At 45.7% G+C, this 13001-nt stretch overlaps 1 protein-coding gene across 7 annotated transcripts in view; it reads left to right on the top strand.

Moving 5' to 3' along the window:
* The window catches only part of ITPR1 (inositol 1,4,5-trisphosphate receptor type 1), a 3145915-nt gene that overhangs the window by 989959 nt on the left and 2142955 nt on the right, over positions 1 to 13001 (top strand). For all 7 annotated transcript variants that reach the window (XM_069643506.1, XM_069643503.1, XM_069643505.1 and 4 more), the window contains exon 20: positions 5995 to 6136. In XM_069643506.1, the coding sequence (XP_069499607.1) occupies positions 5995 to 6136 (142 nt within the window). The remainder of the gene's footprint in view (positions 1 to 5994; positions 6137 to 13001) is intronic.

The raw sequence follows: 13001 nt of genomic DNA, 5'->3' as shown, positions 1-13001 counted from the left end.
AGTACAAGGTACTCCCACGGGGTGGGGACCTAGAGAGTGGGAGAGAGCCTAATGAGACACAGTTAACGGTACCTCAGGTACCATAATGCAAAACCAGGTTTTACTTTCCTAAATGTAAGCTAAAAGGCCTAGTTTTTAAACACAGCAGCAATGGAAAATACCCAGATTTAACTTTCCTAGAAGAGCGGGAAAAGGGCTAGTTTTTAAAGCAGCAATGCAAAATGTGAATTTTCTGGGGAGATGTGAGGCTAACGATTGGTTTACTGGAATGCCTATATTTGGTGCGGTAACGTAGGAATAGTTAGGGGTGGGGGCAGTTTGATGAGTTGGAGTACGGGGTAGGTAGAGGGGCTATGGTTTGGGAATGAGGGGTTGTTGGTTTGCTGCTCACTTGTCGGCTATATGTGGAATTTAGTCTGCTGTGGGTCCTTAATGGGTTGGGTGAAAGTAATTGATTTGGCGGGATGACTCGGTTAAAGTTGCTCAGCTGGAATGTGAGAGGGCTGAATATCATCGTTAGAAGGGGTTGGATCCGTTTGTACCTTTACAAAAATGAAATCAACGTTGCCATCCTTCAAGAAAGTCTCCTGGATGCCCTCAGGTTACAGTGGGTTCAGAAACACTAGCAGGGATGTCTGGCACCACATTCAGCACTTGCGCTAGGAGATGCTTGTATGGATCAGGGACACTGCATTGTTGAAGGTTTCGCAGACTATGGTGTACAAGGAAGGTAGATTTGTGGGTATAGTTAGGGAGTTTCTGGGAATACCAGTATTTTACTTGGGATCTATACCCTTAATGTAGCTCAAGCTGAGTTTTTTCATGAAATGATATATTGGTACTGCATAGGAATGTCTGGCCTGGAGTTTTTAATTGCATATTGGATGGCACATTGGATGTGGTTCGTACCACGATAAGACTTTTGGGTATTGCAACAAAAGCCTTATCACAAGTGGTAGGAGATCTTTGTCTGACAGATGCATGAAGGGTACTACATATGGACAAACGTAGTTATTCTTATTTTTCGACACTTCACACATTTTATTTGTGAATTTATTGCAAATTCTCGGTTGTGGGGTGGGGGAGGGAGAAATTTAAATGGGTGTCAATTGTGGAGTATCTGGATAGGTCATTATTGGACCATTCGCCTGTCTTGGTGTGGTTGGCTCAAACGGGCGTCTGGCTGCTTATCTCTAAGTGGAATTTTGATAACCGGATGTTGGAGGATGTCTAATTTAGGGCTTGTCTTGGTGATGGTATTTGCCAATTTCTTGAAGATAACTGGGGCACAACCGTGCGGAGGTCTACTGAGTGGAAGGCATTGAAGGCTCTTATAAGAGAGCTATGCATATCCATTAAGAGTGGGAGAGAATTAAGAACCTTGAATTAAAGGTTGCATAGCTGGACCAGGAGCTAGCACTAGGGAGGATTCAGCGTGATGAGTTTAGCACCTCAAAGGGAGATTTATGCGAAGTAAGGGAACGATTGGACACCCGCACTTATACTGGGTATGTGTCCTCTGAGCACTCGGAATGAAACAAGGCAGGCAGGTAAATGACTGGCGTGGTTGGTTAGAAAAAAAGGGTGGTTGCAGCTTTGTGAAGGTGTCCGGAGCCTGACAGGTTGGTGGTTACGTATAGTGATGGAATCTGTGCTGAGTTCTGAGATTTTTATGACTCAATGTATCAAGAAAAGGTGGGTGGGGGTTAGTTTGATGCTAGTCATGCAACTCGGTTGATTGAGAAGGCTGAGCTAGCAATACTAGATGACCATCAGTGGGAGCAGTTAGATGGGGAGGTGGATTTGCAAGAGGTAGTTCGAGCAATCAGCAGTTTATCCCAGAGTAAGACCCCTGGGACGGATGGGATTTCAGTGGAAGTGTACCGGGAATATGTTGATATCCTGGCACCTAAGCTATTGGAAGTATTTCTGGAGGCTAAGACAAGAGGGGAGTTTCCCAGAGTCCATGCTGGAGGCTCTAGTAATAATGAAGGGAGGATCTGGCTGAGTGTGCATTATACCTTCCCTGTCCATGTTAAATGTTGAGGTTAAAATCCTGTGCAAGGTGTTAGCGAGACAATTAACCTTGTGTATGCAACCCTTGGTCCATCCCAACCAGACTTGTATTCTGAGGAGATCCACTATGGACAACCTGCGGCGACTACTCTTGATCCTGGACAAACAAACACTGACGGACTGAGGAGAGGTTATCATTGATTAGCTTAGATTCATAAAAGGTGTTTCATTCTGTCTCCTGGGATTTTCAATGGACGCTTTTAGAGAGTATGGCTCTTGGGGGTCAGCTTTATTAGGTGGGTTAAGTTGCTATACGAAAGCTCGGCATCCAGGGTTCAGGTGAATGGGTTGATCTCTACCTGGTGGTGGGCACAGTGGGGGACTTGGTAAGGATGCCCGCTCTCTCCTCCGATTTTTGTGCCTGTTATTGAACCTTTTGGGAGGGTTTTACTGTTGCAGACACCAGGAAATGTGTTTGTTATTTTGGGGGAGGGGAGGTTCCAGAGACTGTACATCTATGTATGCCGATGATGTACTATTGTACATCCTGAATCTGGAATTGAATCTAGTTCAAGACATGCATATGGTTTAAGAATTTGTTGAGTTATCTGGTCTGGTGGTCAACAAGTCCAAGTCAGCCATTTATGTGTTGCCTACTGGTGCTACTGGAGAGCTTGCATATTCCGGTATGGAAACGTTGGATACAGGATTTAAGTATCTGGGGAATAAGGGTAAGTGTGGATTGGGAGTGGATGTATAGTCAGAATGTCGGTAGACTTGTTATGGTATTTTAGAGAATTTTGGATCAAGTTCCACCTCTCTGATGGGTCGAATGGCCCTGGTGATTGTTGACTAGATTACAGTATGTCTTCCAGTTCATGCTGATGCTGCTTGCTTTCAGTTGATGCATAGTATCTTATGCAGGCTGCTATGGAAGGGGCAGACGCTGAGGATGTCCTTGGGTACTGTACAGCTCCTGGCGGGTAAAGGGGGGTGGGGAGGACCGGGCACCTGGCTTACTATGGGCATCAATTTTGCAGCACTTAGTTATTGGTTTGCTCAACCACCGGAAGATCGAATTACGACCTGGATCATGAAGGAGTCGGAACCTCGTCAAGTTCTAGATGGGTACAATTATTCCCGTTTGGTGGAAAGCCAGTGGACCGGTGGGACAGATAATTCCCTTTTTACTGGTTATGCCTTTGGGCTGCAGTACATTAAGGAGAATAGTGACTGGGAAGAAGGGGGAGGCCATCAGACATCTGGGTCGAGGTAGGGTCATAGATGATTTATTTGTTGGGGACACAGCCTTCACATACACAGAATTGAAAATGGCTCATTCGTCAGTTCGCTTACATTTTTGTGAGTTTGTCACGTTGATGGCAAGAGTGAGGGAGATTTGGGTTCCCAGAGAAGCCGTGGATCCATGCTAAGAATGTAACTTTGTTGCATTTAGTGGAAGGATGGAAGTGTGTTGGAGTTGTATGCTGCAAATAGGATTGAATGCAATGATAGGGCGCTAGGCTTAGACTTAAATGGGAAAAGGATATTGGTGAGCAGCTCTCCGAAGTCACGTTTACGTAAGGTACTTGAACACATGAAGTGGGTCTCAAGAAATGTTCGATTCCAGTGGATACAATATAAGTGCAGCAGGCATACATAACCCTAGTGAGGGTCGCTAAAAAGGTGGTCGGTATAGATCTGGCGTGTTGGTGATGTAGGAGAGAGACTGGGCGTTTATATTCATGTGGGGATGTAATCAGGTGATTGGCTTCTTGTAGGCTTTTTACTCAGACCTGTCAAAATGACTTGCGGTAAAGGTTCAGCTCACAATCAAACTCTGCCTATTAGGTCTTCTGTCCCTTGGGAAGGGCAGACGAGGGAAAGGTGTGGTCAGAGCCCTGGCGTTGGGTTTACGGTTAGCAAGAAGGGTGATTGCTATGGTCTGGAAGGCTCAGGGGGGATCCAAGATGGGAGATTGGCATAGGGCCTTTCGTAAATGGGTGAGGGCTGAAATTGACTTGGGTTTCCATATGTCCCTGAGGGATTGAACTGAGGCACGATATTCGGCATGGCATGAGATCTAGGATAAATTGTTGAGGAACCGGATTATCCACCACCACGAGGTGGCAAGAATATTGTCATTGCAAATGGTACTATTGGGTGGGTGAGTGGGTCACGTAAGAGGGGGATTGAGGCTTGTATGAAGATATGGGAAATGTTGACGAATATGTTTTATAAGTGATACTCCTGGAATTGATGCTCTTAAAGATGGGAATGTATCTGTTATATACCTATATCCAATTGAAGACTGCAAGACAAGCTTTTGTCATGAAAATTTTAAGAAAATGTTTAATACATTTAAAAAGAAAATAGAATTGGTAAATCAGCCAAGGTTAGTAAAGCAGAAGCTTTACTGATATCGAAAAAATCAGGACAGTAAAAAAATAAGCAGTAAGACCAGGGTGCTGTCACGACCCTCGCCCAAAACCCCCTCTGGCAAACCCATTGGCCATGTGGAGTCAGGACTCTGGCCTCTAGAGCCTGCCATCCTCTTCAAAAGCCCTCATGGGGCCAGTCCTGGCGCCTATGGCGCCAGGCTCATATACCATGAACAACAATGTGCTTGGGAACTACTTTATTGTATTGTCAGCCAAAATGGAGGCATCCACATAGCTTGGTTCTAAGAACCAAGCTATGCGTTCTAGTGTTTTGGGTGTGGCAGGCCTGGAACTACTTTCACGGGTACTATTTTACCTGGGCTATATAAACCACACCCTGACTGCAGAACATGCTTGGTGTTACTTTGCAGCTTGCAACGTGATGCTCACTGTGTCCAGCTATTCCCTCGAACCTCGGAGAAGCAGAACCTGCGAGGAGACAAAAGGAACATCATTAGCAGCAGCATCTTACCTGCAGTCTTCATCTTTAAACACTTGCAGCTACTGAGAACAGCTTCCTCGAATCTAAACGCCTCCCGGACAGAACGACCTGAAAGAGGAAGATAGAGGCAAGAGACATTTACAAATTACGAACTGCTCAAAAGGCTTACCTGGCTGGTCGCCTCTCGGCTGGCACCACTCCGGACATTCCACTTGCGCTGAAGAACACTGCAACCTACAAGGAAGGAAAACACAGGTTAGCAAAGGCACGACTTCGCAGCGCTGCGCATATCGCTTACTTACCGCATCATAACACTCTTAATGCGCCATCATTTACCAGAGGGGCTCAACCAAGCCAGTTCGCCACGCTGAAGCTCTGCATACCTAAGGGAGAAAAAAGATACATTTTAAACAAAGAAAGGCATGCAGGATAGCAACAAAACTAAAGAACAGCAATAAGACCTACCTGAACAATATCAAACGGGCCGGCGTCAGTGAAGTAACTGGACCGCATTCGCCCATGAAAGACAACACGCCCCTGCAAAGAAGGCAGGACGGAGAGCACGCCTAATTGTACCACAAGGTGAGGAGAGGGCTCCATAGGGACTTCAAGCATACGGGGGTGGAGGGAGGATACTTAGCCCAGTCGGTCAGTCTTGAACACAGTCCTCCTGTATTTTCAGGCCGAACCTTCCCCGCAGACCACATCAGGGCAAAGCTGAGAAGCATACCAGCGAGTAACCCAGCTGGGTGGCGTCCCTGTGGATACCAGGTGAGGGTAACAGGTGCTCCATAGGAATCTATGAAGGTAAAGGCGAAAGATGTGTCCATGAACTTATGACGTGGTGCAAAATGACAGAATCTGAATGCGGGAATGCCAATTAATTCTTTGGGCCCTGGCTAACGGTGGGACCAGATACTTGGGCTTTCAGTGTTTTACTTTTTTTCTGGTAAAAAATAAATTTTTGTATGGAATGGTTGTCCCACAAATCTTGAGTCTCACTTTGGCGCATAGTGTTCTTAACCCCTCACTGCTTACTGCATGCACAGTATTTCAGAGCCTCTTAACCTGGACCGATTTCCTTTTTCCCTGCAGCTATGACAGCAGCTCGACATCAAAGGATGAAATCAAAGAGCGGTTCTCCCAGACCATGGAATTTGTCGAAGAGTATTTGAGAGATGTTGTATGCCAAAGGTTCCCCTTCTCCGATAAAGAGAAAAACAAACTCACTTTTGAAGTAAGTTTTGTGGGTAGAGGAGTGATGTGTGGTAGTCTGTTACACAGTTCCTTATTAGCAACCTTTTTCGAATTGCTTGGCAAGCTCATTCTTTCACAATTGCAAAGTCTTTGTTTCAGAAAATCCAGCCAGTCCCTTGATTCAAATAAGCAAATGTGCACCTAGTATTTTATTCTTTGGCCATATTTATAAAATATTCACTGCTGATGGCCGCACCCCTCTTAACCTGCTTCTGTAGCAGAGATCCTGTTGGAGCCTTGTGTTGTTGACATGTACCAGGTCTGGCTGCAAATGCTGTTTCAATACTTTGTTAGATGCCAGAATTTGCAGAATCCTTGAAATAAAATGGGAACTACATCTAAGTGGGCAGGGTTTAAAAAAGCGGTGCCCTTGTCACATGACAGGTGTGAAGTCAGGCTGTTGTTTTTCAGATACTAAGTGGGCTTCTACGAATTAGGCAAAATGATTGTACATAGTTCACTACTCAAAAGGGTGTCCCTTCACTGGAAGACAACAAAACACGCCTGGGAATTTGTTTCCTGGTTTTGGCACTGTAAGGGTATAAGCTTAGGAGGCAGATACACAGGTGGCATGTTTTTGGCTGTTGACCTTTGCTGGGAAGCAGGGGCGATCGTCCCAGGTCCCCAAGAGGTTCCGAATGCAGCAGAGGCCTAACATGCGTTGTAGGTGCTTGGGAAGGTTGCAGGGGGGAGAGGGTTGTTAAAAGAAGCTGCCTTGTAATAGATTATTATGTAATGGGGAGTAGATGAGATGGCCGAGAGCTACCTACGAGAAGGGCACTACCCTCTGACGTACTCCAGCCTATATCTTAAGTTATAGTGTCCAGATGCCCCTGTCCCAAGACCCCAACATTCAGAGTACAGGTCAGTCCCAGACCACCGACCATAAAGCTGTTAGATTGTCAAACTATCCGAGTGACCATAGCAAAATACCCTAGGCCCCTGTGATTTGTGCTGTGAGGTGCCAGGGAGGGAAAGTAACACATTTAAGTCTGAGGTGGAAAGAACTTGAATGGGGCCGACACGTCTGGGATCGCGTTGGGATTTGTAAGATAGTGTGACCTCGAAAGTAGCCTATGTGCCCATGTCTGCAGTACCAGGTACACATTAGGCCAACACATAGGGCATGTTATGCTTTGTAACCTTTAATTGCCAATTAAGAACTGTGTGCATGATGACGTGCTAAGAAGAACCCCACATGGAAGAAGACAGACCGGAGAAGCGGGGACCAACGACATGGCATCCCCTATGGAGCAGGCCGCCTATGTATATGGTTGCACCAACCAGCTATGGGGATTTGTAACCTATGTGGTGTATGTCAATTGTGACGCCTTTTGCCTATAAGCTACCACCCGTGTTGATTTTGTTAGTGCTCCGTGGCAGCAGCTTTTTCTGCTATTGCGTTCTTGTTTTTTATGAGAATAAACCTTGTTCTCCTTGCAAGAGGTGTGCTGGCCATTTTTCTCTAGTGGGTTGTATTTATTCTGGTGCGAGCGTTGAGGGGCTTATGTACACTTTTATTGGTGAGATAAGAGAAACCCCTGTCTGAGCCTAGTTCCTGGAGGGGTTTCCCTGCCTGAACTAAATGCTAAGGAATGTGTCGGGATGTCAGTCTAAAGCAAAGAGACCACCGTCTTGTGTCCAAAAACCTATTTCCACCCGTTAAACTATAAACTCAGCTAAGGAAAAGGGGTGATCTTCTTGTGCCAGAAGAATGTCTTCCTCCTTTTGGATGGCAACCGAAAGTGCACCCTTGGACGATGCAAATGAAATGTTCTTGTCAAAGGATACAAATCAAAAAGTCCTTGGATTTAGGCTCCTTGGATTGAGGTTCCAATAAGGCACATAGACTCCCTCCCCCCACCAACCTTTCTAAAGCACTTGTTCATGCAAAGAAAATGACTCCCTTCTCTTGGCTTCTTCCACAATGTTCATAAACACCAAGGGCTATGTCTCCCTTCTCGTGTATTTTCTTGCAATGCTCACCCTGTTCACAAACCACCTGGTTCACTATCCTGCTAGGTATTGTGACTAGGACATTGGCTTTGGAGGCAGTTGTTGGGTGTGGATCTGTGAAAGGGTCAATCACATGAGGGGTTAAAGTATATGAAACCAGGGGATGTTATCTGATAACATCCGGCCTCACAGCACCTCACAGCATTATTCAGAATAAAGGAATGAGTGAACGAAGGCGGGACATATACATGTTAAAAGGACCTTTTTAACTGGCGAATCGGAGAAGAGTTTAACTTTGTAGGTGCTTTTATCTAAGCTGGTCTCCTGTGTGTCCTGGTTGGCAGGTGACGGAAGATGAAGAGAGGGAGAACCGTTATGCCTGGGCTTATTAGAAGGTAGCCCTGACAAATGATCTTCAGTTAAAGAGTTTGTTTTAAATAGAGGTAGAAACATTGATCCGAGTGTCCGCTACGCTGGAAGGAAGCCTGAAGTCAAATCCGCAGAAATAAGTTGCTATACTTAAAGCCATTGACTTTGTTGTGGTCCGTGAAAGGAGAAGCTCCACGAACAGCTGATAACTGACAGCAACATTTTTGAGGAGCACCTAGAGAAGTGAAGTGGAGAAGTGATAAGGGACTGAACCGAGCAGAGAGATCTGGGATCTGAAACCGCTGATCTCACTTCCCAAATGTAGAGAAAGTAAAGGCCGGGTTGCAAGGACCTCTAGGAGCCACCAGTGGAACAGCAGGTACCAAGAATTAATGTTAAGCCTGTTGCGAGGTCCTCTAGGAGTTATCAGTGGAACTGCAGCTAGGAAAAGAGACGAACGAAAGGATAAAGAGAAAGTCAGACTTTAATAATAAGAAATATAGTGCAAAGTGGAAGGAGAGATAAATAAAAACAAAGAAAGAAAGAATGCAGAGACTTTTAAGATGGGATTGAAAGTGGCTGGAGAATGTTCAAGTTAAATTTAGTAGATAAGAAAAGTTCAGTCTAAGTGGCAAGTTGAGAGACGGATTCTGGCACAGCTTCTGGAAGAATTTAGACATTTTACTTCAGCAGTGAAGAGAAGCTAGAGTTGTAAACAACTACAGAGAATCTATCTTGCAATTAATAGTTTGTGTTTGAATAAAAGTTGACAGTTTTTACAGACTATCAAGTGTGATTGCCTTTATTCCCATTTTGAAACTTGTCAGGATCCCAATCCCTTGTTAGTTCTTGATTATCAATAATTTTACCAGGTTCACTATCCTTCAAGGTGTTCTTTTTGTGTTAGGTTCCAGGCCACTGTGGTATTGGTTTTCTTTTGCTTGGGTCCTAAACACCTTTGGTTTCTTTCTGTTGATCTTGACCCCTTTGGTTTCTTTCTCTCGTGTCCCGGACCCCTTTGGTTTCTTTCTCTCGTGTCCCGGACCCCTTTGGTTTCTTTCTCTCGTGTCCCGGACCCCTTTGGTTTCTTTCTCTCGTGTCCCGGACCCCTTTGGTTTCTTTCTCTCGTGTCCCGGACCACTTTGGTTTCTTTCTCTCGTGTCCCAGACTCCTTTGGTTTCTTTCTCTCAGGTCCTGGCCCATTGGTTTCTTTCTCTTGGGTTCTGGACCCCTTTTGTATTGGTTCTCTTGTTCGTGGTTTAGTCAGCCCTGGTCTCCCAGTCTGCCAGGTCTGCCGCAAAGATGACTATAGATGCCTCTCCTAATTGGATGCCGGTCCTAGACGCGTGCCCCAATGCGGTATTATCCCTCTGGGTTCCGAGCAAGCCTCCCGAGATCTAAACCCTCCTCTGGTTGCTCACCCGTCTCCCTCGGCTGCTTCTGTGTCTCTCGCCCCTGTTCAGGACCTCCTTTTCTGTCAGAGCTCTGTGGAGGTTCTGCAGAAGCTTCCTGGTTTCTGGTTCCGCGTATCAGGTGACCACGCTCTCTGGCTCTTTCGACCAGCTCTTATTTTGTTGTCCTGTTTCCAGACACGGTCCGACTACTGTTGAGATCTGGTATAGTCTGTTGACATTTGGGCGTCCAGTTCTAGACTGCTTCTATCGGCTCCTTACTGTGAGCTCCCCAGCTACCCAGTACCCCAGTAGAAATATGTTTGATGTTACACCTCTTGCTTCACAAGCTGAATAGCATTGTTGTCTTTGGTGCATTTGTATCCTTTTCACTTGGTATCTCTGCTGTGGTTATCTGCAGTGTCCCATATCATGCAAGGTATACCTAGACCATGTAGCAAAAGGTATAATGCACATTAGTAAATTGACCAATTGGTTCATGATTTTGTAGTTCTACACTAGTGTTGGCAGAGAAGTTTGATAACGTTAAAGGGTGGGTGTGAACTACATCCAGTCAGCCTTGCCCCTGCTGTAACATGGCAATTCTTACATTTCTTATCCAATTTTCGATGGGCTCAAGCGTCCTGTCATTTAGCTGCTCCAAAGATAATTTGAAATTTGCTTCAGGGTACACACCAGAAAATTTAACTATTCAGTGGAGGGATGTTTTTTGGCATTGTTGTGACCATTGTTTCCCCGGTACAATTTCCTTTGCAGATCAAAATATGGGGGTAAAAAATATATTTTTTTAATAACCATTTTTATTCATTCCAACTTGAAAAACTTACAATGTAACAATAAGTATGCATTACAATCTTCATGTAGTTTCATGTTGTTTTCTCTGCCCCCACCCCCAACTAACCCCCACCGCTCCCTGAGCCTACCCCACGTTGCCACCACCCATTCCTTATTCAAGGGGCGCCCCATTCCTCTTCTCCCTCTGAAGAGCTATCATCCTTTGGGCTTGTCTGGCCAGGCCCCGATAGTGTAGCTACTATTTGCCTCCAGGCTATCAACGTATCCGCTTCTTCCTCCCAACCCGTTTACTGCTTAATTCCACACTACAGTTTCAGCCTCTGCCCATTTTTGAAGATCATGCCCCCAGACTTCCACTCTCGGTCTTCTACTTGCTTTCCAGCCCGTAGCTATTCTGCGCTTAGCTAGTATGTAAGCCAGGTCTTTGAGTTTACTCATGTGTTTCAGGTTGCGCGGCCTGGGTAACCCCCCTAACATACACGCCCACAGGGAGTCCACGTCCAGACTTCTCTCTTTCTCTGCCATGAGGCGGGCTACCTCCCCCAGAATCTCCTTATTTCAGGGCATACCCAGAATATATGTATCATCACTGTTTTTACCTCCCCACATTTTGGGCATGTTTGTATACACGCATTTTTAAACTGAGCTATCTTCTTAGGAGTCGTAAATGCTCTTTGGGTAACATATAATTGAATCTGTTGCAGTCTCACGTTCCTCGATACTTTTTTTGTGGTATCCCTGCACCCTCACCCACAACCTGTCATCCATGGATTCCCCAGCTTCATCCTCCCAATCCCGCCTTGTCTGGATCAGCTCCTTCTCCACCTTAGACATCAGCAGTTCATATACTCGGGAGACCTCATGGACCCCATCTGACACATCAGAAAATGTTCCTATGGCAGTATCGGCTGTCGGGTCAACACTGTCTCCGACCATGTATCTTTTATCGTCTTTACCAGCCAAGCATATGTGATGTATTGTCCCCGGTGTAGACCGGTGTCTGTCGCAAGTGTATCAAACTCAACCGCCTTCTCGTCTAGCCACACATCCCCAGGGTAGCTATACCAATCGGTTCCCATTGCCTCCTGATTACCTTCCTCATTTGTTCATCAATCCCCTTCAGTGCCACCAGCGGTATCTGTGGGGAGCACGGGTGCAGGTTCTCCATTACCTGGCAGGCTCTTTGCCACATTTTCACACCCAAATCTAGCAGTCTTGTCCCTCAGTCACACTGCGATTTTGGCAGCCATATCCATTTGTTAAAAAAAAATGGGGTACACTCGGACTTCAACAGTTTGGACTCTGGTGTAGGATCCTGTGATAGCCACCTTGCTACGTATTGGAGTTGGCTAGCCAGATAATGTACCTTAAAATTGGGCAATCTAATGCTTCCTTGTTCATATCGGTTTTGTAGTTTCCATAATGCTATTCTGTTTCTGGAGTTGTGCCATATGAACCCCCTACATACACTTTGATAAAGAATCGTTTGGGTATCATGTATGGTATGTTCGCAAAGAAATGTAGTAGCCTGGACAGCACCACAATTTTCAACAGTGCCACTCTCCCCATCATAGTCAAAGGAAGTTTGGCCCAAAACACCATGCTATTTTCAATCCCAGACAGCACCTTCTCTGTGTTCTGTCTTTGTTCAACTTCAACCCTGTGGTGTACATCTATCCACAATTCTCGGGTTCCCATTTTACCTTTAATACCGGCAGTTCATCCTGTGGTATCCCCACATATCTAACGAGGGGGAATATTCTCGATTTTTTTTTTGGGGCTTACTGTTATGCCAGGCAGCACCGCGTATCACTCCATAACTTCCAAAATATACTGGAGGTTTTCCTCAGGGTACTTAAAGTACAGCAGCATGTCATCTGCATACAGTGATATCAGGTGGTGCTCCCCATTAGTTCTGATCCCCACTTCTCCATATTCCTGCCTCAAGTATATTCCCAGGGGTTCAAGTGCCAATATAAAAAGCATCGGGGACCATGGCCATCCCTGTCTAGTACCCCTACTAAGTTGCCACTGTTCTGAGATGGTCGCTCCTGTCCTGACTCGAGCCAACGGTCTGCTATACAGCAGTTGGACCCACTTCAAATATGTGGGCCCGATACATATTCCTTCAAGGCTGCCATCAACCAAGGCTATTTAACTGAGTCGAAGGCTTTCACTGCATCTAATGAGACTACTGCTACCTCTTGGGAGCCCCCTTCTGTCTTTTCTATGACATGATGGAGTCTCCTAAGGTTGTCGGATATACTCCTGCGCGGGACATACCCTTTCTGATCGGGGTATATGAGTTTGATA

Source organism: Ambystoma mexicanum, chromosome 2p (genome assembly GCF_040938575.1).
Source record: "Ambystoma mexicanum isolate Mex_15411 chromosome 2p, UKY_AmexF1_1, whole genome shotgun sequence".
Classification (NCBI taxonomy): domain Eukaryota; kingdom Metazoa; phylum Chordata; class Amphibia; order Caudata; family Ambystomatidae; genus Ambystoma; species Ambystoma mexicanum.
Note: the sequence above shows the minus strand (reverse complement) of the source record. Positions and strands in the feature narration are given on the sequence as shown.